This window comes from Vicugna pacos, chromosome 2 (genome assembly GCF_048564905.1).
Source record: "Vicugna pacos chromosome 2, VicPac4, whole genome shotgun sequence".
NCBI classification, from domain to species: domain Eukaryota; kingdom Metazoa; phylum Chordata; class Mammalia; order Artiodactyla; family Camelidae; genus Vicugna; species Vicugna pacos.
Window position 1 is genome coordinate 16331093 of NC_132988.1, and position 24888 is coordinate 16355980.

Genomic DNA, 24888 nt, shown 5'->3' on the forward strand with positions numbered 1-24888 from the left:
CCATGTCAATCATCTCTCTAGCCCAAGAAGTATCTCACAGGCGGCTGCTGGCTTTGCCCCTTTCTGAATCCCTGTCTGCAGCGCAGAAGCGATCAGAATATGTCACAGGGGATTGTCTTCCAGAACCTGGCCACCGTCTCTGCAAAATCACTGAGCCCCTCTTCTGTCTCCCTCAGATTCCCTGGAGTCTCTGGTCTGAGGGACTCTCTTCTTAGGGGAGTTGGTGGTGCTTAACACTGGATGGATTCCCGCACAGGGAAGTGACCCGCCCCACATGAGCCCTCAGTGTCATGAATGACACCAAAAGCAAACCAGCGCACAGTGGGAATTAACACAGAGGGATGTGGGAAAGTGCAAGCTCCTGTAAAAAGACGAAACAGAGTCTCCCTGTCATTGTCTGACTCTCCAAATACACAGTAACACTGACCCAAAACTTACCATAGCCACTTTATAAAGCTAATTGCTTTCTTACGTATTGATTCAACTTCCCTAAGATTGTAATCTCTTGTGTGGATTCAGATCTTGTTATTCAGCACTGCACTGCTCACAAAACCTGGGCGCATTCTGCACAATGGGGAAATATCACTGCCTTGCTAAGTAATGGATGAACGTATTCCACAGCAATAGCAACAAAGTCGTGTTTACTATAGATACAGAGATATCTCTGGTGATCTGTGTACACACATTAAAATGTAATACATGGGGATCTGCTAATCTGGAATGTCTTTTTTCTTAGATTTATTGAGATTATGATTGATGAATAGAAATTTGGGTATAATTAACATGTACAGTGTGGTATTGGGATATCAGTATACTTGTGTGATGATCACCACAATCAAGCTAATTAACATACCCATCACCTCACAGTTACCATCGTGTGTGTGTGTGTGTGTGTGTGTGTGTGTGTGTGTGTGTGGTTTGAGTTTGCCTTAGCATGTTTTTCATATTAGTAAATCAATAATGCCTGTATATTAATGTGAGAACATTAAGGGATATTTTTTAAAAACACCTAGTTTTCAAATTCCTAACCACTCAAGGATACTTATAAACAATTGAAATGCCACTTCCTTGTTACCAACTGAGAAGCTAATTATTTATTCATAAGGCAGCGTGCCCCTGACCCTCACTCCTGTCCTATTAGTGTGTGTGGCATTGAGAATTATAGATGCTCTTTTTGCTATTAGTACAAATTAAAGAGATTTTGCTGCCAAACCTATGAAATCTGGAGAAAAATGGCATTCCTCCCTTTGGGTTTCAAGTCACAAAAATACTTGGTTGTTCCCCGAATTCTCAGCATCTTCCTCCCTGGCAGGAGGAAGGGAGAAGCCATGCAGATAAGGAGGATGAGGAAAGGAGGAAAGCCTGGGTGGGATGTGATGGCAAGAGAAAGGGTCTGTGAAGGAGCGAGGACGGGGCGGACGCTGTTACTGTCCTGTGGGTTTAGACCAGTAATTACACTTGGCCTGTGAACAGAAAAATACATGTTTTCATATAACCTCAATATATCCTCTCTAATACTGCCAAGACCTAAAATTTCAAAACATGGCATGAAGCACTTCTAAAATGACAGAATTCTCACTTTAGATCTTTGCAGTGAAATGTTGTAATTGAAAAAGTTTTCTGCCGGTCTTTTATTCTACTCCAGATGAAAAAAAAAAAAAAGCTGTTTCCTGGTTACCCATTCCTAAGTCTAAAGAGTCTTGAACACGCTTGAGAAAGGTAGTGATGAAAACACCATCAGAATCCTGTTTATCTCATCGCTTCACTGTGGGATGCGAGAGTAATCGATGTCTCCTCGCCAGCCATCATTCTGCCATGCCAGTAGTTTGTCAAAGGGTGTCGGCCTCAGGAGGTAGAGCAAAGCAAAAAAGGAAGTTGGACCGTGCTGTGTGTCAGGGTCTTTGTGAATCTTGAGATCCCATCAGGAATTTTTCGCGGTTTTTATAGGGTCCTACCAGATGCTCCATTCTGCTTATCAGTCAGGAGAGGAAGCATGCCCCCCCCATTGCACAGCTCCTGGGGGAGCAGTTCATGGAGAATCTATAGTGTTCTGTCTCTCAGCGATGCCAGGAGGAAGTGGCTGCCAAGATGCTGCTGGTAATTAAGGACTTGGCACCTGGGGGCAGCTGCTAAGCATGTACTGTTACTGTAACATCCAGGGAGAACAAGTGAAATTCCCATAGGCTCAAATGGGACTGATGTTCACTGTCTTATTCACACGCACACACACACACACACACACACACACACAACTGTTGCTGGCAGTTGAAAGATGAAGTGTGGCTCTGGACCTCCTGGGAACATGAATTCCAGAGCCCAAAGGCCATTAAGTCCAAATTAATTTAGTAAGGTGGTAGGTAGTGATAAGACCCCAAATTTATGTTCACTGATGCTTTGGATAATGGAAACAAGCTCATTAAGTATCTTTGGCCAGAGATGTTCCTGTGTAATTAGCAAACATCTTAATTATACACTTGGATTGGAAGCTGTGCTAATCTTAAAGTATTTTAAAAAAACACACACACAAATGAGAAAAAAGTATTAGGAGAGAGACTGCATAGCATAGAGGTTAAGAGTGTGGGCTCTACAGGGAACTATATTCAGTATCTTGTAGTAACCTGTCATGAAAAAGAATATGAAAAGGAATACATGTATGCCTATGTATGACGGAAACGTTATGCTGTACACCAGGAATTGACGCGGCACTGTAAACTGACAATCCTTAAATTAAAAAAAAAAAAAAGAGTGTGGGCTCTGAGCCATGACTGGATGCAAAACCTAGCCCTGGTGTTTATCAGCTCTGTACCCTGGAGGAGTATGTCCTTCCTCTCTCTCTCTATCTGCTTTGGTTTCTCCACCTGGAAAGTGGAAATAAGATTACCTAGTCATGGTGTTGTGGGGAGCGCTGGAATGCTTAGGACATCTGAAAAGTGTTTTGAACTGTGCTTGGTGCATAAGTGCTCAATAAATTTATCCTACTGTCATCTTAGTTGTGGCCTTTTAAGAGTAATAACTCTGCAAATGGATCATTACACAGTAGACATTTTGAAAAGGAACAATAATTAACAATTCAGAAATTTTATCTAAAACAGCTCAGAAACTTACCTGTATTTCCTGCATGGAAGTAAATTAATACTTTTATATAGGCAATAGTTTGTTCCAATGTATTAAAACTTGAAAAAAGAAATAAATGTAGTCAACAGCCATTTATGGAGTATCCGTAAGCATCATGAAAAGTGATGTCATAGGAATACATAAGACATTAGCAACTTTCAGGAGCTTTAATTTTAGAATACAGCATGTGTTAGAAGAAAAGTATAAAATTCTTAAGCATTTTAGAAGGGCTGCTTTGAGCAATATAATTATTATGTAACTACCCTCATGCTTGTAGAAAAAGATACTGGATGAATACATTTGGCTGAAGAATCTGCACACTGAAAATATTTATTTTCTTGAAGTGTTTAAGTAAGTGTAGATAATTCCTCAATTCCAGGTGTTCCACATGTATTCATAAAATCACAGCGTGAAGTTAAATGTAACTGAAATGCTTAACATAATCTTGATACTCTGCTCATAGGTTCTGCTCCAGGCCACAGGCTTGTCTATATAAATGCTGGAGAAAATATTAAGTATTCCTCATTCATAATATTTCGTAGCATTGACCTTAAATCAGCCGTGAGAATAAACACAGCATTATAGACCTAAGGCCTAAACCTAGTGTGAATTTTGTAATTAATTTGCAAGCAAATCTCACTTTTAATAAAATTTGAGAATATCACCCCTCGGCTATTTCTCATCAATCAAATGAAGGTTATCATCAGATGATAAGTCTTACAAAGGATAAGGACATTTTAATGGATTGGAAGAGTTTCAATTATTTGCAAAAGTATGGGAAAGAATGGCAGTAACACTGAAGTACTATTTCAGATGTTAGTAATAATTTTCAACATTGTTTTTGATCTTTCTATCCATTTAGCCCTTTGTGAGGTAAGAGGGGGAAACATTATTGTTCTCATTTTTCAGATGAATTAGCTGAGACTTAGAGAAGAATCTATGTGACAGAGAGGCTGTTAGTTCCGAGTACCTGATACCCCAAATGGCTAATCTGTGCTATTGAGGATTACAGTCACCCACAGACCAGCATTTTGGATTATCTGCATGTTTGGTTCCTTTCTCCTCCTCTGTTTGCCCTAGTTTTTTGTTGTTGTTGTTGTTGTTGTTGTTTTATCTTTAATGGAGGTACTTGGGATTAAACCCAGGATGTCATGGGTGCTGAGCATGTGCTCCACCTCTGAGCTATACCCTCCCTGCTGTTTTGCCTAGTTTTTGAGGCACTTCGCTGATTCTTTTTTCTTTGCTTTGTTCATTCATTCATTCATCACAAGCATCTTGGTTACCTGCTGTGTGCTCGGTGCTGCCACCGAGGCAGTGGTGGACGAGGGGCAGTACTTGGTCAGTCGCTCCCTGTTAACAGACATGAATATGAGACATCTGCTTTTCATTCAGACAGTTCTCAGCATCCCATTTTTCTGCCTCAACTCTTTTATTGAAGGAGACAGTCTATGAGAAATGAAATGGTTTGAAATAATTGAAATTTTTCCGTTATTTTGCTAATTTCAAACTCCTTAAAGATCGGAATTATATCTTGTTCATCTCTCAAGCCCAGAATGTTCGGCAGGTCTGTCTGTTGCTGCGTAGTGACTTGTCCTTTGTCTGAATCAGTAAGTGTTTCTGTAATGAAGTCATGTGCGGCCATAATTATAAGCATGGATAGTTACTTTCAAAATGGCGTTAACTGGTGTGACTTAGGCCTACGTTATGTTTTGTATCCTGTGTGTTCCTCACACGTTAGAATTAAGTAGAAAGTGTCTGGTTCTTCAATAATCTTAAAATAAATTCTTCGGTAGGATGGAAAACCTTACAATTGCAAAGTAAGTTCTTACCACAGCTCTAAGCTCAGTTTGGCACTTCCGAGCTTTCGTTTGTCTTTATCTATTCATTCATTCACTCGCCCGCCTTCCCCAGTATCTATCCATCTATCCGTCAGCTCCACCTACCTGCCGTCCACCCCCTCACCCTCCCATCTACCTTCCAATCCTCTTTTCCACCCCACCCCAGTCCTTCTGTTCCCATATCTATTGTAAGAACCCTCGAGAGAAATGTGAAAGGAAAGTGGTTGCTATTAAAGTTAATACTGATTCTTTGGTTTTAATTAAGATGAACACATTTATTGTCCAAAATGCAGCACTTCTAGGAGTAGCAGGGTGCTTATGGATGATCGTGCTGAGAAAACAGGCATAAACCAGGACCGTTGTGGGTAAATGAGAACGTGGTCACTTGTTCATACATTCTCCTAAAAATCTAACAGGGTATTCCTGTGCAATATTAAGATATCTTCGAGCTCTAGGCTATATGATATGTGAATTGTTTATATTAAAATACAGAATAGGAGAGATTTTTAAGGATTATGTTTGTGTATTGGTATAGCTCACATCTGAGTTTTTAATAGCATTAATTCTGCTATACTTACTGGTTAGCTCTCCAGTTTGGAATCATCCAGATATTTAATTTCTTCAACCTTTGCTTGCCTTGCTTTGGGGTTGATTGTGCCCCTATTCATTCAGTGGGAAGGAATCTAAAAATCACTGGGTACAGGCGTAGCATTTACCAAGGTGCCATGAGGGCTGTAAAAGAGGAGGAACACCCAATCTATATGTCTAAGCAGGTCAAGTACAGCTGGGGATTTCGTGCTAGCGGCATCTGCACAAAGTAACTACTCCATGTAAGCAGGTGGTTGCCTGCGGGCTACAGCAGGACGAGTAAGTGGTAGAGAAGCACCAAAGAGGAGCAAGTAAAGGGCCAGGGGAGGCTAATTAAAGGGAGCAGAGCCCACAGTCAGGCCAGTCTAGCGCTTGTTCCCAACTCTCTGGTGGATAATAGGTGGGAATTACTTGCTTATATAAGATTTAGTTGAGGCATTCGTAACTTATTAGCATATGAATTAATTTAGCCTCCCTCTGAGCTCTTACCTCTGTTTTACATATACTAGCTGTGTGATCCTGGACAGATTTTTCTGACTCTTCTGATCTGTTTCCTCATTATAAAATGAAAACCATAATAGTACCCAGTCATAAAATTGTTCAGCGGTCAATTTTAAGCATTTAGGACAGTGCCTGGTATCGGAAAAATCTTCAAAAAGGTCCTGTTCCTATTAGTGTAACACAACATCTTTAGAGGAAATGTATGCTTTAATCAATAGAAGTCAGTATTTGATGGCAATAGCCCTCTTGTAAGGTATCCTGAACATAGTCCTAATTTGCCCTGATTGTCTTTTTTTTTTTTTTAACAGCTCGTAAGTCAAAGAAGTTGGGGAAGTTAAAAGGGATTCACGAAGAACAGACACAGCTGCAGCAGCCCCCGCCCCCACCCCCGCCCCCCCAGAGCCCCGAGGAGGGGACAACGTACATCGCTCCCGCGAAGGAGCCCTCGGTCAACTCGGCCCTGGTTCCTCAGCTCTCCACAATTTCACGAGCACTCACACCTTCTCCTTCTATGGTCCTGGAAACCATCGAACCAGAAATCGTGTACGCCGGGTATGACAACTCAAAACCGGATACAGCCGAAAATCTGCTCTCCACTCTAAACCGCTTAGCGGGCAAACAGATGATCCAAGTCGTGAAGTGGGCAAAGGTACTGCCAGGTAGGATGGCGTCTCCGTTCACGGTCTGCACCCTGAACCACCAGGCAGGTCAGGTGAACAGATTGCACCAGATCCAGCAGTGCGATCGAGTTAGCTTTCTGTTACATCCCAGCATCAAAATTTTCTCTTGATGTCAAATTAATCAAGCATGGAGGAAAAAATCTGATTAATGGGCTCATTTCTCACAAGAATTTAAAAGTTCGATTGTTAATACAACATATGCATTTCTTAAGTTGAGGACTGCAATGGAGAATTTCAATTTTCCCATGGAAAATTTCACCCCAGTCTTAGTAATAAGGTAAAACACATTCTGTTTGTAAAAGCACAAAGTGAGCCCATTGTCCGCAGCTCTTAACCAGGGCTCATCTAAGTTAAGCTTAGACCAAGTAAATCAGGACCTCTCAAGTAAGCTGTGTGAACTTACTCGAACTCTGAAAGATTGTTCTTTCTAAAAATGTCGTCTTACCTCCAGCACCCTTTAAATTGTCCTTGAAATTCCTACTTTTGTCATTTTTTTATGCCATGGGATTATATTCATCAGGCCCCTAAGTATCTATAGAAACATCGCTTAGAATTGCGATCACATAGTCCCAGTTCATTAATCTGGAGCAGTTTCCTAGAGGACCTGAGGTCAACCAGCAGTCTTGTGAGAAAAGACTGGGGGAAGCTCTGATGATCGAGTCTTTGAAGAGGCGCTTGCCCTGTGAAACTAAACAGACAGAGGAAGAGAAAAGGAGCAAAAGAAAGGCTTGAAGCCCAGAAAGGAAGACTGTGGGTGAGGGGAGGACAGGTACCAAGCATGCTTATCTGCTTCAAAAGTCTGTTAAAGTCTGGTGTCATCCCAGACTAGGAGAAGTGAGGAATAATACTTTTTGAATCAGTGCAAACTCATGAGAACGAGAAATTTTTCACTACTATTGCAGATATACAGGAACTGACGGTCATTAAGTTATCCTTTATTGTAAAGTTACCAGTTTTGAGTCAGATGAAACAAGTTGTATGCATTAATGTAGATTCTTTCAGTCTAACTGAGGGTTGGGGACCACTGTCCACCATCCACCTTGAAACTCCCAGAACATCTCAGCTTTCTTGGCCCTGGCCATTCACCCCCCCATTGAGAATTTAGGGTGAATTTAAAATGAAACATTGATAACATTGTAAAGCAACTACACTTAAATAAAAAATAAAGTTCAAAAAAATTTTTAAATGAAAATAAAATAAAACATTTAAGGGGGCCAGGCCCATGATAGGTGCTCTGTAAACAGCTATAGAATTGATTTGAGTCGAGAGTAAAGGGGCTGCTTGGGGTTGACTTAAGAAGCTTCTTCCTGGAATGTACTTAAACTCTAACTGTATTTCTGTGATTAATTGTTCTGTTCTTCAGGATTTAAAAACTTGCCTCTTGAGGACCAAATTACCCTAATCCAGTATTCTTGGATGTGTCTGTCATCGTTTGCCTTGAGCTGGAGATCGTACAAACACACGAACAGCCAGTTTCTCTATTTTGCACCAGACCTAGTCTTTAATGAGTAAGTACCTATTAATTAGCCTTCATAAAATAAACTGCAGATTGTTCGTTAGGCTTTTTCATGGTTTCTAAACAGATGTACGTTTGTGATAGAATCCACGGCTATAAACACTTGTAAGAGCTAAAAGTCTACCTTTGGGGAACTTAAAAATCGCTTTTTACGAAATGTATAATGTGTATGTCGGAGTGTATAAATCAGTGGATACAGATCTCACATAATAGTGTGAGGGAATTGTCCCAGAAAGAAAGATGGTCCAGTTGGCTCCAAAAACCTGATGGGTACAAAGCCATACTTAATAGAAAATAGTCTCTTTTGGTATCTATTCCAGTTGGGAAGACTGTCTAATTTCTAGGAAATGTGAATGTATAAAATGCCAGTTTTTTTGCACACATTCATATAATGGCCCTTTTGTTAACAGTATACAGCTGCTCGGTGTGTTTTCGTGACAATCATAATTACCCTTCTCTGCAATCATAAAAGAAGCCAAAATGTTATTCTGTAGTGAAACATTTCTGGTTTTATGATGCGTTTTTAAAAAGATTGAAAGAATTGTAATAGAGTTTTCTTTGGCTGTGAATTCCTTCCCGTGTTAAGTTTACATTTTGATATTGTTTGCATCCTATATGAGTACATTTCATTTATGTGTATACCCAGCCGTGCTTCTTTGTAATTGTTGGGTCAAGAAATACTTAAAATAAAAAGGATGTTTGAATTGCGAGAGCAACCACAGCCGTAGCCTAACAGATGGCGCTCTCTAGAAATACGAAAATCGGGGTTTTCAGTAGGGAAGGAAACAGATGAAAAATAGATGGTGATAAAAGAAAGAGAAATGATGTGAAAGATTAAACGTGGACACAGAGTGCCAAGCTATCTAAATTGTCCCAGTGGCAGTTTCCCCGAGAGTATGGCTTTGCCCAGATATGGTGGGCCGCAATGGCAGCTTTACTCCAAGATAAATTAGGAAGATCAGGCGTTGGTTCTTGGGGCAACCCCTCTTTTGGCAATTAGTCAGAACGAATAATTCTACTTCTGCATAAATTTTCACCCAAAGCCTGAAGTGAGGCCAAACAACTGACATGCACGTTTTAATTTACTTGTTTCCCTTAGTAATCAGTTGATATTAAATAGTAAGCCTGTTTTTTAAATGTGGTCTGTAAACCAAAAGGAAAACATGTTAGGGAAGGTCTTTGCTTTAAGAGGAAGTGTGGGTAAATAAGAATCTGTTAATGCCATCCAGTGTGTCTCCTTTAGATTTTATGAGATTAAAATGATCCATTTAATCTTTTTCAGTGAATCTATCCATTCTTTGCCATAAAATACGTATAATACAAGATTTTCCATTTTAACCATTTTTTAGTGCACAATTCAGTCGCACTAATTGCATTAAAATTGTTGTGCCACCGTCCTCACTGTCCATCTCCAGTACTTTTTTCTTCATCCCAGTCAGAATCTCTGGACCAGTTAAGCAGTAACTTGGCATCCTTCTTTTCACCAAACCCCTGATTACCTCTAGTCTATGAATTTGCCTATTTTACATAATTGGAATCATAGAACATGTGTCCTCTGTGTCTGGCTTATTTCACTTACCATCATGTTCCCAAGGTTCATCCTTATTGTAGCATGGATTAGAATTTCATTTCATGACTGAGTAATATTCCATTGCATGCATATAGACTTGGCCTCGTTGTTCGCAGATGCCGTATGTGTGAACTGGCCTTCTGGCTACATTTATTTGTAACCCCAGAGTCAGACTTGCAGCACAGAGGCAATACATTTGAAGCACCGGCGTGTCCATATCAGCTGAGACTCCATCTTCTCATTTCAGCGCTCATACTGTAAACACGTGTCCTTTTCATGGTCTGTTTAGTGCCATGTTTCTTGCATTGTTGTGCTTTTTGCTGGTGATTTCACTGTTTAAAATGACCCGCAAGGAGAGTGCCACAGTGCTGTCTAGTGTTCCTCAGTGCAAAAAGGCTTTGATACGGCTTAGGGATAAAATACAGGTGTTAGGTAAGCTTCTTTCAGACATGAGTGACAGTGCCATTGGCTGTGAGTTCAGTGTTAATGAATCAACAGTGTATGTTAATGAGGTGTCTTTAAACAGAAGCACACACAAAACAAGATTATGTATAAATCAGTTGATGAAAATGTCGTGATCGGTCGCCCTCAGGAACCTCACCTGCATGTCCCCTTGGAAGAGCAGCTCAGTAGTAGCTAATTCAGTGTCTGCTACATCTTTATAGAATACAACTACTATATTTATTTTTACCAAATAAAGAGAATTGACCCCATTTGGCTTACACATTCCTGGACACTTGGGTTGTGCCTGCCCTTGGCTATCATGGTAATGCCGCTATAAACATTTGCATATAAATATCTGTTTCAGTCCTTGCTGTCATTGCCTTTAGGTATATACCTAGGAGTGGAATTCCTAGGGCATGTGGGAATTCTGAGTGTAGCTTTTGAGGAACCATTGAACTGTTTTCCACAGAAGTTGCACAATTTTGCATTCCCACCAGCAAGAGTAACAGGAGTTCCAATTGCACCACATCCTCGCTAACACTTACTTTCTGTTTATTGGTTTGGTTTGGTTTGTGGTTTCTTTTCATAGCTATACTAGTAGGCATGAAGTATGTTAGGGGTTTTGGTTTGTTTTTATTGAAATATATTTGTCATATAACATTGTGTGAATTTAAGGTAAAAAATGTTACTTGATACATTTATATATTGTAATATGATTGCCATTTTAGCAGTAGTTAGCATCTCTGTCACATAATCATTTCTTTCTTTGTGGTGGGAATAATCGAGATCTAGTCTCTTGGCAGGTTTGTTGAATACAACACAGCATTATTGTCTGTATTCACTATACTGTGCATTAGATCTCCAGGACTTATCTGTCCACTTAAGCAACATCCCTGCTCTTCCCCCACCCCCCAGTCCCTGGCAACCACCATTCTACTCTGTTTTACAAGTTTGCCTATTAGGCTCCATATGTAAGTGATAGCATACAGTACTGGTCTTCTCCGTCTGACTTATCTCTTACTAAGTGTGACGTACTGTCGGTGTGGTTTTGATTTACACTTCCCTAATGACTAATGATATTGAGCATCTTTTCATAGACTTGTGGGCCATTTGTACATCTTCTTTGGAGAAATGTCCATTCAAGTCCTTTGCCCATTTTTAATCAGGTTGTTTGTCTTTTTGTTCTCAAGTTGTAGGAGTTCTTTATATATTCTGGATATTAAACCCTTATCAGATATATGATTGGTATGTTTTTCCCATTCTGTGGGTTGTCTTTTCATTCTCTTGACAGTGTCCTTTGATGTACTTTTAAAATTATAGTTTTTAATTTTAATGAAGTCCAGTTCATCTATTTTTTGTTGTTGTTTTCTATGCTTTTGGTGCCATCTATTCATTTCTAATTGTGAGAATCTTTTTCAGTGAATGAAACTTAGAGGGGGGAAGCACCTTATATTTGAAGCCTGGGGAATTTACTGTCATTGAAGGGTTTTGGAAAGAAACAAGAAATAAGAAACCAAAGAAAGAAAAAAGAAAAGATCACTTAGACTCTATGCATTTGTCCATTCTAGAAAATATGAATAGACATAAAATGGAAACAACAAAAAATTGGTTTCTAATGTTATAAGTAGTGAAATAATATGATATTGTATAATTATTAGAATGAACATTTTGTTCTCTATTCTTAAAACTTTTGACCTCAAAAAGCCTAGACTTCTTAAGTTCTCTCTCAACCAGAAAGTACAGGGCAGAGCTGTGTTTTTCAAAGGGGGTGGGGGGACCTACCCCCAGGAAACACTTGGAAGTGACATAAAGCCTTTTGATCAAATCGCATCAACAAGTAGAGTTTGTTGTGGTAACTGTCACAGACCCTGTGTTTTTTAGGGAAACTAGTAAGTTTCAGAGGATGGGTGCACCTGACGTTTGAACGCGTATGTGTGCTTTATCCTACGTCTATTCAGGAAATATTTATTAACGGCCATCAGTTTCCTAAAGCAGTGGCTTTAGAATAGCGAAATATATATCCTGTCTCATGAAACTTACAGTTTAATGGAAGAGACAAAAATTATCAAAAAAAAAATAGTCCTAACGTTATCATTGCGGTAAGTATTGGAAGGAGGAGTACTTTGAGAGTGGTTGATGGGAGGTACTGATCGACAGCAGAGGCTTCCCTGGAATTGATTAAGCTGGTGTCACAGGAGGAGGCAAGCTGATCCAAGCTGAGGGACCAGCACTGACAAGGCAGTGTAATGATGGACCTGGAGAGAAATGCAGAGATGTTGAAAGGCAGAATCAACAGGAACTGTGGGCAGTTGGATTCTGACAGAACTTGGAGGGGAGGAGAAAGTAGATGTCTACGATGACTTCCAGTCTCAGCCTTAAGAGCCAGGGAGGAATTGGCATCACTCACCAGGTTAGGGAGCAAGAGCAGAAGGCCAGGGTTTGAAAGGGAAGAGCATGAGGCCAGGTTTTTTTTTTTTTAACATTTTTTATTGATTTATAATCATTTTACAATGTTGTGTCAAATTCCAGTGTTCAGCACAATTTTTCAGTCATACATGGACATATACACACTCACTGTCACATTTTTTTTCTCTGTGAGCTACCATAAGATTTTGTGTATATTTCCCTGTGCTATACAGTATAATCTTGTTTATCTATTCTACAATTTTGAAATCCCAGTCTATCCCTTCCCACCCTCCGTCCCCCTGGCAACCACAAGTCTGTATTCTCTGTCTATGAGTCTATTTCTGTCCTGTATTTATGCTTTGTTTTTGTTTGTTTGTTTGTTTGTTTTTGTTTTTGTTTTTGTTTTTTAGATTCCATATATGAGCGATCTCATATGGTATTTTTCTTTCTCTTTCTGGCTTACTTCACTTAGAATGACATTCTCCAGGAACACCCATGTTGCTGCAAATTGCATTATGTTGTCGGCTTTTATGGCTGAGTAGTATTCCAATTGTATAAATATACCACATCTTCTTTATCTAGTCACCTGTTGATGGACATTTAGGCTGTTTCCATGTCTTGGCTGTTGTAAATAATGCTGCTATGAACATTAGGGTGCAGGTGTCATTTTGAAGTAGGGTTCCTTCTGGATATATGCCCAGGAGTGGGATTCCTGGGTCATACGGTAAGTCTATTCCTAGTCTTTTGAGGAATCTGCATACTGTTTTCCACAGTGGCTGCACCAACCTGCATTCCCACCAGCAGTGTAGGAGGGTTCCCCTTTCTCCACAGCCTCTCCAGCATTTGTCATTTGTGGATTTTTGAATGATGGCCATTCTGACTGGTGTGAGGTGATACCTCATTGTAGTTTTGATTTGCATTTCTCTGGTAATTAGTGATATTGAGCATTTTTTCATGTGCCTTTTGATCATTTGTATGTCTTCCTTGGAGAATTGCTTGTTTAGGTCTTCTGCCCATTTTTGGATGAGGCCAGTTTTAAACATGCTAAGATTGAACTGCCTTTGAAACTTATCCAAGAGGAGATAGCAGACTGGCAGTTATTTATACAGATCAGAAGCCTAAAGAGAGGTCCCGCTGGAGGGAGAAATTTTGAACTCATCTCAGAGGCAGTGGTTGAAGGAGGAAAGACAGGAAAGACATGTTATGTCACGGATCCCAAGGAAAAAGAGGGCTTCGGGAAAGAAAGCGTGGCTGCTGGTGTTGAATGCTGTTGCAATCCCAGTGAGACAGGAGTTAGGACACCTCTGCCAGCCAACACCCTGCACGTTCGTGTCTTCTGAACATGTCCCCTTGTGTCCCCTGCCAGTGCCCCTACCTCCACATCCTTCACCAAAGTGAAGGAAACAGTCTGGCATTTTGTGCAAGGGAGTGACACATGCCGCTGAGGACAGACTGCCCTTGCTCTCCCCCCACCCTCGCCTGGCTTGGACCCCCTCTCACCCGCACTGGCAGCTCTTTTTAGGTGTCTGTATCCCTCTCTTCTTTGACTGGCACCTCCTCATGGCAGTCACAGACTCTGTCTTAATCATTTTTTAATTTCCAGTACGTGGCCTGGTGTCCAGAACACAGCAGGTCCTCCATAAACGGTGGCTGAACGAATGAATTATTGAGCAGATGAACCAAACCATCTATTAATCAAAGTAGAAGGGGTTTCTAAATTGTTGTTGCTCATTACAGGGTGGAGTTTATGATAAAGTAGTACACCTTGTCGTGAACAGAGGCGTTGCTCTGTTTAAAACGATGAAGAAAACTTTAATAGCTTATCATTTGTGTTTGCTTTCAACTGTGAAACGGACCTGAAAGTTCCCAAAGATCTTATCCTTCGGCTGGGTACTGGCTTTATTGGAATTGGAGGAAAGGTGGGAAGTAGGGAACAATTAAGGAAAACATTCCTTCTGATTTTTTATTAAACATTGGGGTGAAGACAGGAGTTAATACTCTAAATTAAAATAGAACTTTTCTTATTATAAACTCAAAACTTTTCAAACATGTATTAAGTGATTAATTATTCAATTTTACCTTGAAACAGCTTATCATATATGGCTCCAGACCACTGCAAGTATTCACATTTCTTGTCAATTTCAGTACACATATTAAAACTCCCATTTAAGTCTGTAATGAAATTTCTTCAAATTTTTTTTAATTTCTGCAATGAAGGTTCAGTGTTACACCCTCTTTTAAGTCTTGGCCAATATTTTAGAATTAAAAGTATGTTTAAAAGCGTATACATATTGTTTCAAGTTGTAGCCCAGTTTGAAAAAGGAATTTTTGGTGGCCTTTCACTGTCTTTGTAGTTCTGAGCCTTATGGAGATATGGGACTCTCATCCTTCATTTCTAGCCGTGTTTTCGTAGAGGGTTGCCCACCCCTGCTGTGTCCCCACTGGGGGTCCTTGTACTGCCGTGATCTGGCTGTCCTAAATGTGCTGCTCTTCCCAGGCAACAGGACAGCCCCCTTAAGTTCCCTCTGCACCTTTGATGGGACTGGCTTACACGGCCGTGTGATCCAGCTGTGTCACTGATGTTCAGGCTGGGATCATTGTCCCCACGGGAGCCCAGGGGATTGGCGTGACAATGTGGCACACCCCGCCCTCACCTCCCCAGGGGGCAGCTTGGTATTTCTAAGCCACAGGAGATGACTTCTGCGCTGGACCCTCACTCTGGCAGGTTAGGGCTGGCGATGGACACGGGGCAGGGGTGCTGATGAGGGAGCCGCCGGAGGGGTGCGGTGAGCCCGGGTGGGGACAGGGATCACCCTCGCCTGAGCAGGGTGAGGAGGCTGAAGAGAGCAGGCTTCATTTGAAACTAGAACCACAGGTAGACTTTCTAACTCGCTTCCTGATCTGTCTTGTTTTTCACCAAACCCTGCCTCTCTTTTTCGACCACTCTGGGGAGGAGGGGAAAAAGTGATGTTCACCCAATGCGTTCATTGGACAAATACTTCTTGAGCAACTTGAATGCACCTGGCACTGTTCCAGGCACTGGGAATTCAACACTGGCCAAAACAGGGGCTCATGCTCTGGTGGCAGGTGGGTGGGATCGTGGGAAGAATGAAGGCAGCGTCATGAAGAAATCCCACGTGCTGTATCCCCAGGGAGTATGGCTCAGGTAACATACCTAGGACCATGAAAAAGTTTGAAAATAGTAAGGTGCTGTTGGAAGGAATTCTCTGAGCGGATTTGCTGGTGCCTTGGTCAGCCCCGCCCATGACCTTTCAGTGCTTTGAAGGATCCGAGCTCCTTCTTGGCTTGGGCCTCCGCACGTGCTATTCGCTCTGTGGAGCAGGATGGTGCTTAACTTCTCGTCTCAGCCCAGAATACTCCTATTCAGACAGATTTCGCCTGATGGCCAGATGTAGAGGACTCTCCACCCTCTGCCCAGTCCCGTTTATGTTCTGGGTAGCAGATCTCACCCCATAACGTAGGCTCAGAGAGGTTAGGAAGCTGGTCTGTGTGCTACAGCTTCATGTGGCCAGCAGCTCGGACACTATCTGGCATTAGTAAGTGCTTGAAGAACGAATTAATTTTAAAATGCGATATTCAGCCTTATTTCCCACTGCTTCCCGGCACAAACTCTGTGCCAGCCAAATTCACCTTCCTCTTCCCTTTGTCCCTACTTCCCACTGCTGGGCCTTGGCTCCTAACATTTTCCTTCCTTCCTCAAGCTCAGCCCACAGGATGCTTTCTCTCTGATCACTTCTCTTACCATCGAAGTCAGGAGTGACTTTTTTCCCCCAAATAGTTAACCTCTATCAGTTCTTCCTGTGTCAGTCCTTTGTGTTTTTGTGTTTTATGTATACGTTTTTACTCCAGATATCCTATAAACTCCTAGAATACAAGGAATACTTTTTTTAATTTTAACATTCTTTATTGATTTATAATCATTTTACGATGTTGTGTCAAATTCCAGTGTAGAGCACAATTTTTCAGTTATACATGAACATGTATATATTCATTGTCACATTTTTTTCTGTGAGCTACCATAAGATCTTATGTATATTTCCCTGTGCTATACAGTATAATCTTGTTTATCTGTTCTACAATTTTGAAATCCCATCTATCCCTTATTTTTTACATTTTTCCATAATGTCTAGCAAAATGCCGTCTACATAATTGGCACTATTTGGGATTGGTTCATCGATCTTCTTTCCAGTACAAAGGTCAGAAGCAAGACTCCCGACGTGGGTTTGACCCTACGGTGTTTTCAGGGCCAGCATGTGAACTTGATGAAAAGGATTTCTCTTGCAAGTTTTACTTCCAAGAACAGTGCCATAGGTTATTTCTTGCATGGTGTTTCTTGTGGCGTACTTCAGAAATTTCTTAAGTAGTTAATGAAGCTGGGTAATTGCCAGTATCGTATGAAATTAAAGCAAAACAAATAGGAAACTGCAAATGGGATGAACTGTTTAAGCTTTTTATAACTACGTTGGAATCACAGAGTAGTAATGAGGCAAGAAATAAGTCCCAGCTTTATTCTGGCTAACTAGAGGGAGCTATTTTTCATTTTGAATAAACATCAAAACCATTTTAAGATCATACATTATCTTTAAAAGGTTGAATGCAGCTAATATTAGCATGTTGGTCTTTATTTCAGTTAACGTGCTCTCAAGGGCTTCCCTCTCGTCAGCTAAAAATACTCTTCGATACAAAATAAAATAACTGGGGTGAATTTCCTTATTGAAAAAAATTGATAGGGAAAAATCAGTTTTGATGCAGTGAGTATATTGCAAGATGGGGCAGATGGCAAGTAATGGATTAATCAGTTCAAAAAAACTAAGGGGGGCTCCAGGTGTCCTCCCTTGACAGAGGTCATAAAATGCAAAGACGGTAGCTTTGATGGTGCCCCTCTGGACTGGAGGAGGAGAACACACTTGCTGTGTCTTGATATAGAAAGTATTTTCTCTTTTTTTTTTTGTATGGGTATATATATATATTTTCTTTTTATTGAAGTACAGTCAGTTTACATACAGTGTGTGAATTTCTGGTGTACAGCACAGTGTTTCGGTCATACATGAACATGCATGTATTCATTTTTGTATTCTTTTTCACCGTAAGTTACTACAAGATATTGAGTATAGTTCCCTGTGCTATACAGTATGTCTGTCTATTTTGTATATAGAAAGTATTTTCTGAACTTGTGTCTTTAGACACTTCTAGAACCAGAACCGAGCCATGTGATGATCCGTTTCTGTTGAATCACACATGGGAGATGATTATGGTTTTAGATCTCTCCCTTCCATCCATGAAACCCTAAGCTAATTTAATAGGGTTGTGTTTGGGGAGGGCTCTGAAAAGGCTGTTTAATTTTGTGTAGGCTCTGAGATTGATACTTTCCTGAAAGAAAGAAGTGGAGAAGGGAGAGAAACCAAAAAAAGGAGGTCCTATTTGGAGACGCTCGGTCTTCTTATTTAAAGCTCATCTGTGTGTCTGGATCGTTGGTGCTGCAGCAGGAGTGTCACCCCAGCCGACGCACATATCTACAGGTGTCACAGCCTTGTGTAACTGGGCCCGTCTTCTGTGCCCCTCCAGCTTGAAATAGAAGCTGCCTCAATAGAATCAATGGAACCAGTGGTTTATAAGTTCCTAATTCCCCTTCTGCTACCAGCATGATATCCCTCTCTGTCTTAGGCACCTCAGGCTGGGTGGTTTAAAAAATAGACATTTATTTCTCACAGTGTTAGAGGCTGGAGTCCAAGATCAGGATGCCAGCTTGGTGGGGTTCCGGTGAAGGCCTTCTCACTGGCTTGCAGAGGGAGGGCCGCCTTCTCACTATCTCCACATGGTGGAGAAAGGAAGCTCTGGTGTCTCTGCTGCTTTTTTAAGGGCACTAATCTCACCATGGGGGATCCACCCTCATGACCTCATTTAACCATAATTGCCTCTCAACGCCCCCCCGTACCACTGCATTGAAGGGTTAGAACTTCAACATACGAATTGGCCAGGTTGGTGGTAGGGGTGTAGGGACACACATATTCAGTCAATAACACTCTCCATTTACATGGATATTAGAGTGCAAAGTAATTAATAATCACACAGTTTAGAGGGCGAATTTAGAGGATTATAAGCCAATACTGAAAGCTTGTGAAAGGCATTGTGCTATATGCTGTCCCCCACACATGGTCCTGTTTCAGCCTTACGGCTTTGTAATGTGGGAATTTATTACCTCTTTCAAAGATGAAGAGACGAAGGCTCAAAGTTTTGAACCCAGATGTCTCAGAGTCCAAAACTCGATTTTTCAGCTATAGCAAGGCTTGTTCCTTGACCATGGAACTTAATTTTTCAGGCAGTTACACCCAAGTGGACCTTTGGAGCAAATACTGGTTTCATTAGGTGGTTTCAGACACCATATATATTTGGAACCTGTATTGACCAATCGTATATCATCTTTCATAAGAGATACTCTTTAAAATGGGTGAGAATATGCCCAATGTATAAAGAACACAAATGGGAAATAAAACGTTGTTAGAAGAACTGGAGTTTTGGTTCAAAGTGTGAACTAGTCCTCCAAGTCTGTGTCCTTCCTTTCTGATACCACAGCAGTATGTAAGAGCTCCTTTGGTGAGCACGGTCCCTGGGCTCAGTCCCTAATTTTGCTGGTAAGGACCTTGACGTCCAGTGAGTGAGTTACCTTCACGGCGCCCTTGTCTCCCTCCTGCAGCATGAGAGAATTGGACCAGATGAGCGGTCCACAGATTTTCTGTTCTCAAGACCCCCTTCATGCTCTTAAAATCATTGCAGACTCCAAAGAGTTTTTTGTTTATGTAAGTTATAGCTGTTGGTATTTACCTGTATCAGAAATTAAAACAGGAACTTTTTAAAATACTGACTTAGCAATTCATTTAAAAATAACAATAACCTATTACATATTATATAAACAGCACAACATAAATACAATAGCACATATATTTTATTTAAAAATAACTCTTTCAAAACAAAAAAATTTGAAGCATGGTGTTGTTTTGCCTTCTTTGCAAATTCCTTCAGTCGGACTGAAATGAAGACAGTTGCATCCTCTTATTGGCTCCTGACATCCAGTCTTTTGTGATTGGTTGTTTGGTTGAAGTGTAGGGAAAAGATTCACTCTCATCACATGTGGAGTCAGAGAAAGGAGGACCTCACTGACTCCTGGAAAGGGTCCTGAGGACGCCCTGCCATCCTCAGATCACACATTGAGAACCACTGGTCTCGGTGACCTTTAAACCCCAACCCAGCCCCTGAGTCTGCTTGGCTTTTGGGAAGCTTCACGTGAGGTCCAGATCTCTGTTTCTCATTTAATCATCTGTACGTCCCACACCAGCGAATCGGAGCTCGGTAGAACATAGTCTCTGTGCTTAAAAGTTCTAGTAGCAGAATCCTCATGGGACCGCCATGTGCCCTTAGCTCTGCGTAACACTTTCATATAACCAGTCTCGTTTATAGACAATCATTTTAAAACAAATGTGATTGTCACTGTTTTGTAAATGGTGCAGCTGCCTTGGACAGAGAGAGTTTCAGGAGATCATCCCAGATCACGTAACCATGGCGAGGTGGACCTCAGGCGTGAGCCCAGGACTGCCTTGAACGCTCACCTTGTTTGCATCACACCACGTGTCTCCCCTCATCTCCAAAGTAATGGCGGTGGAAGGCTCGCGGAGTTCCACCTCTTCCAACCTCTTGCAGTCCGTGATTCTTTAGTTCTGCTTTGCCAATCGGAGCACTTACAGCTGTGAGCATTTGTTAGAATGAGGAGGACAATGTTAAATCACTTCCCCTAAAGCGAAATTTAAATCTCTTAATTTTTATTGTTTAGCAAAAAAAGAAAAAAGAAAAATGACTGGCTTTTCGCCAGTCAGGAGTAAATATTAAGGAATATCTGCAATGTACAAGGCTCTGTGATGGCTGCTGTAAGGAATCCAGAGTTTCCATCCTCCCAAATTCAGTCGTGGGGTTGGTGAATTAAGACACAAGCACAGGAATGGCATCCTGCCTAGATGAAGCGTGGTTGATCAATGACAAAGGCGTTTTTCCTAAGGCGGGTGCTCCGGGAGCCTGAGGAGAAAGGGGCTCCTCAAGGAAAGCTGCTGGCAGAGTTGTCTCGCTTTGAAGGCTGTGTCCACCCCCAAAGGAGAGTTAGCATCATGCTGGGCAGAGTGCAGAGGCAGTGCGTGTGGTCCAGGCATGAGAAGCCATCCCGAGAGGAGAGGGGATGAGTCTCTGGGATGCAGAATTGAAGTGGTGGAGCCAGAGGGGCTGCAGGTTCACCCTCAGGAGTGGAGGGGACTCTTTCTCTCTCCCTCTCCTTCTCTTCTCGCTGTTTCTGCCCTCCATCCCCTCTTTCTCGCCACACCTGGCCTCTCCCCTTTGTCTCCTCGCATCCCTCCACTTCTGCTTGATCCCATTCCCTCCCTTCCTCCCCATTTTCTGGCTTTCTCTCCCCCTTTCCCCTCCTGTCTTCTCCCTTCGATGTCTCTCATGGAGACTGAGACGTTATCACCAAATACCGCATTTATTGAATCAAAGGGTTCCACCTTGATATCTTAACGTTGAAATTAGGTGCCTTAAGGCTTTTTCACATTTTTTAGAGGGGAGAAAACCGATGACCAGAATTGCTTTTTTTACTTCACTATGACTCTTGGGCTCTTTCCTTTGGAATGGTAACCCTCCACGGAAAACTTGTTTCTCACAAGCTCCACTAGTCTTGGTCTTGAAATCACTGACACTTCTGTCCCAGATGTTCCTGGGAGGGATGACTTTGCTTTTCTAATTCTTACCATATTTCCTATTTTCCTGACTGCTGCCCTTTGTCCTCGTTGCAAAGAACATTGCTGCCAAGCAGCTGCCCATGCCCCCCAGCCACACCCCCAGTTCTTGGTGCAGAGCATACGCGGAGGGGGGCTTAAGTGGCCCCCACTTCTCTTGCTGGCGTGGGCTGAGGACTGGGGTCCTGCCTGCTCAGGGGACCCCAGGGAGCTAACGCTTCTGCAGCGTGGGCCTTAACTCTCTTGGCTTCTAGGCAGTGAACACAAAAACCCGAAGAATCATTTGCTTGTCGTTCAGGAGAGACTCCATGGCCGCTTTGTTCTAATTAGAAGAAGTTCAGAACTTCACCGAATTTCTGAGTAGAAGAGAAGGTTAGACGACGTCTGCTGTGCTCCTTGGCTGTCTTGATCAGCTGTTCTCCACCAGCAGATAAAACAGAGAAGAACCATTGAGGCTGTCCCATGAATACGCATCCATTGTGCTCGTGTCCTTTCATGTGCGGGGGCAGCGTGTGCTCCAGTGTTGACGTTTATGGGGCATGGGTGGCCTTCCCAGGCGGCGGCCTGCTGGTGTGGTACTTCTCCCCCCGCCAACCCTGGCATGAATGATGCAGTTGTTCGGCATGTCCTGAACAAAATCTCCCTTGTGACAGATGTTCAGCATCAGTAAGAAGAAAGGACATGTGGCTAAGCTCTAATGAATTAATTGAGTCAAACATCGTCTTTTTTTTTTTTAATTTAGGCACATGCTTTATCAGCTTTTCAAATGATTCAAACAAGAGACACTACCTTTCCCCCAGGATTATGGCACCGGAAAATGTTTCCTAGGGCCCAGTTTGATTAAGGAATCAAATAGGGTCTGTGGTAACGGTCTCTGAACGCTTAGCTGTTTCCTTGGCTTTCAAGGTAGAAGGACTCTGGGGCCCAACTGGCTTTCCACCTTCCTCGTCTCCATCCTAACGCACACACTCCAGCGCCACCTCCGCAAGGGTGAGTGGCTCTGCTGTCGCCCTGGAAGCTCGGCCGCACACCCGGGCGTTACCAGCGCGGACGTCCTTCTGTATCCCCTGCGCCAGGTCCCGGTTGCTCGGCGTACGTGACTTGCCTCAGGAGGAAAATGACTCCGTAAATTGCAGTTTAATATAAATCTCTTACTGTTCAAGGAGAAAGTGGTTTGCTCTCGCCCTTTACCCAAACAACAATCCAGCGACACTTCTAAATTCAATGCGTTCTTGAAATTCGGTAGTTCTCAAGTGGGAATCTTACCTTTATTATGGCCCATTTTTACAAATGAGAAAAACTATGTTCGTTTATGGAAATTAAGCAAGATCCTTAAGTGCATACGCCAAATGCCCCTGTTGGAAGCAGTAATTGCTCACTGAAGGTTTTCTGTCTTCGAGTGCACTATCTGTTGTCTGCAGACTGTTAAATTTCCCAAGATTTACTCTGGAAATCTACAGCCAACAAAAATGAGGCTTGGTGATGTAAAAACAAAATTCTTTCACGAGAGAATATTGCTCTTTTGTACCCCTTCTGTGTGTCGAGCAGTTCCGGCACTGAGTCTGAGCATGGATAGCACTTAACTACGTCTCAGAAGGTTCCAGAAATGCTGTTGGGGATTTTAACCTTAATATGACAGCTGAGCACAGGCTCAGAGACCAGAGTGCTTGGATTCAAATCCTAGAATACTATTTTCAAGGAGGTTTGACTTCCTTGTTTTTACTTGGAATCAGGAAGTCACTTTATCTAGTCAAGAACTAGAGCCCACTTCTTGGTCAAGGACCTATGTAAACTTCCTTCTCAAAGCCAAGAATCAAAACATTTGGTTCACTAGGTCTTAAAATGTCCAGGGAACAATCAGGCCGGTCTCTGTGCCCCTGCTAGACTGGCTGCTGGCAGCAGGAAGGGAGTGCTGGTGGTGTTCACCTGCTTGCCTGTGCCGAAGGCCCCCTACTGATGTCACTGATAGTCAGCGAGCCGTTACTGTAAATCTTCTGCAGTTTGCTGTGGTCCTTAGCTTACTTAGTGTGAGGGGTTTAGTCAAACATCCCAGGGACGGGAGTGGCTCACAGGATACAATACATAGCGTCATGGAAAGTTGCTTAGAAATCGCTTTTCAAAGTGAATTATATTGTAACCGACCTGCAGAAATTCACAATGCAGTGAACGCTAAGATTAAACCTTTGGTCAAGCTAAAACATTTTTCCCATGTGACTTATCATCAGTGCCCCCAGTTTAACTTGCTCTGAAATCTGAATTTTCACAATGGGTTATGGCTACATAAACATAGAGGTTTCTTTCCTCTCTGAAAAACGTGTGGCCTGGACCCAAAAGAAACTGTAATAACTGTACAAGTACTTAAAAATTTAAGGTACAGAGGAATGTTTTATTGCAAGCTGTGTAAGAAACTATGATGCTAACTAGATGGGTATTTAAAAATCAAAAGCACAGAAAAATGTTTTACCAAGAACTGTGTATAAAATGTATGATAAAGAAAATTGTTTTCTAGGCCTGTCCGTGGTAAAGGCCCTTTCTAGATGTTTAGATGGTCACATATTATTATTTTGATCTGCATAACAGCCATTAAGGTCAGTGGAAATTGTGATGCTTAAGTCAAGGGCAGTTCTATGAAATACATCCCTTCTGGAACATCAATTAAGGTAATGAACACACCCCTGAACTAGCCTTTAACTATTACTAGTCTTGACCATGTGAAGTTAATAGAGAATACAGGAATGTCATGAGGACCACTGGGACGCCACTCCCTGTGGCGCATAAGTCCACTAAAGCAAACCACAGACAACCTTAGCGATTCCTAAGCAGCTGAGTTCTGCCCTGGCTGTTAATAAATGATGTAAATACTATCAAAATGGACAGACATCAAAACCGCAGCTGGCAAAATGGTCCTCCTACGGATGTATCTTGTTTGTCAGTTAAGGAAAAATCTAGTAAGCCTCTGAAAAAAAATTAAAAACCATAAACTGGAATAATTTGAATGCTCAAATTGAGGTCATTTTTATTCTAATTAAGATTTTTTTTTAAAAAAGGACTGTTTCTGCATGCTGTTTTTAGGAAAATAACAAGCTTGAGATGGGGACCATCTGTTATGCTGACCATGTAACAAGATGTTAGATTTATTCAGACGTAATGATGTGGTTGCAGTATCAGATGTAAGGTCTGGTCCTTCAGAGCTGCTGTGATTATCTGTGTGCACCACACCACTCAAATTATGTAACTCTCTGCTGTAAGACTGACACTATTTCTGCATGACAGCAGTGTAACACACACACACACATTTATGGAAGTAAGAGCATGTTCGCAAACAGGTTTATTAAGAGACTCCTGGAGATTCTAGAGATTTCAAAGAGTTCAACCTTCAACGAGCACTGATTTTCTTTGTTATATTTATATTTGAAGAGCAAAATCTGTGAAGTCC

General features: G+C 41.8%; 1 protein-coding gene across 5 annotated transcripts in view; it reads left to right on the top strand.

Annotated features, from left to right (window-relative positions):
• NR3C2 (nuclear receptor subfamily 3 group C member 2) overlaps window positions 1-24888 on the top strand; it is a 422707-nt gene that overhangs the window by 352040 nt on the left and 45779 nt on the right. For all 5 annotated transcript variants that reach the window (XM_072975901.1, XM_072975900.1, XM_072975902.1 and 2 more), the window contains 2 exons: window positions 6350-6700; window positions 8085-8229. In XM_072975901.1, coding sequence (XP_072832002.1) covers window positions 6350-6700; window positions 8085-8229 — 496 coding nt within the window. The remainder of the gene's footprint in view (window positions 1-6349; window positions 6701-8084; window positions 8230-24888) is intronic.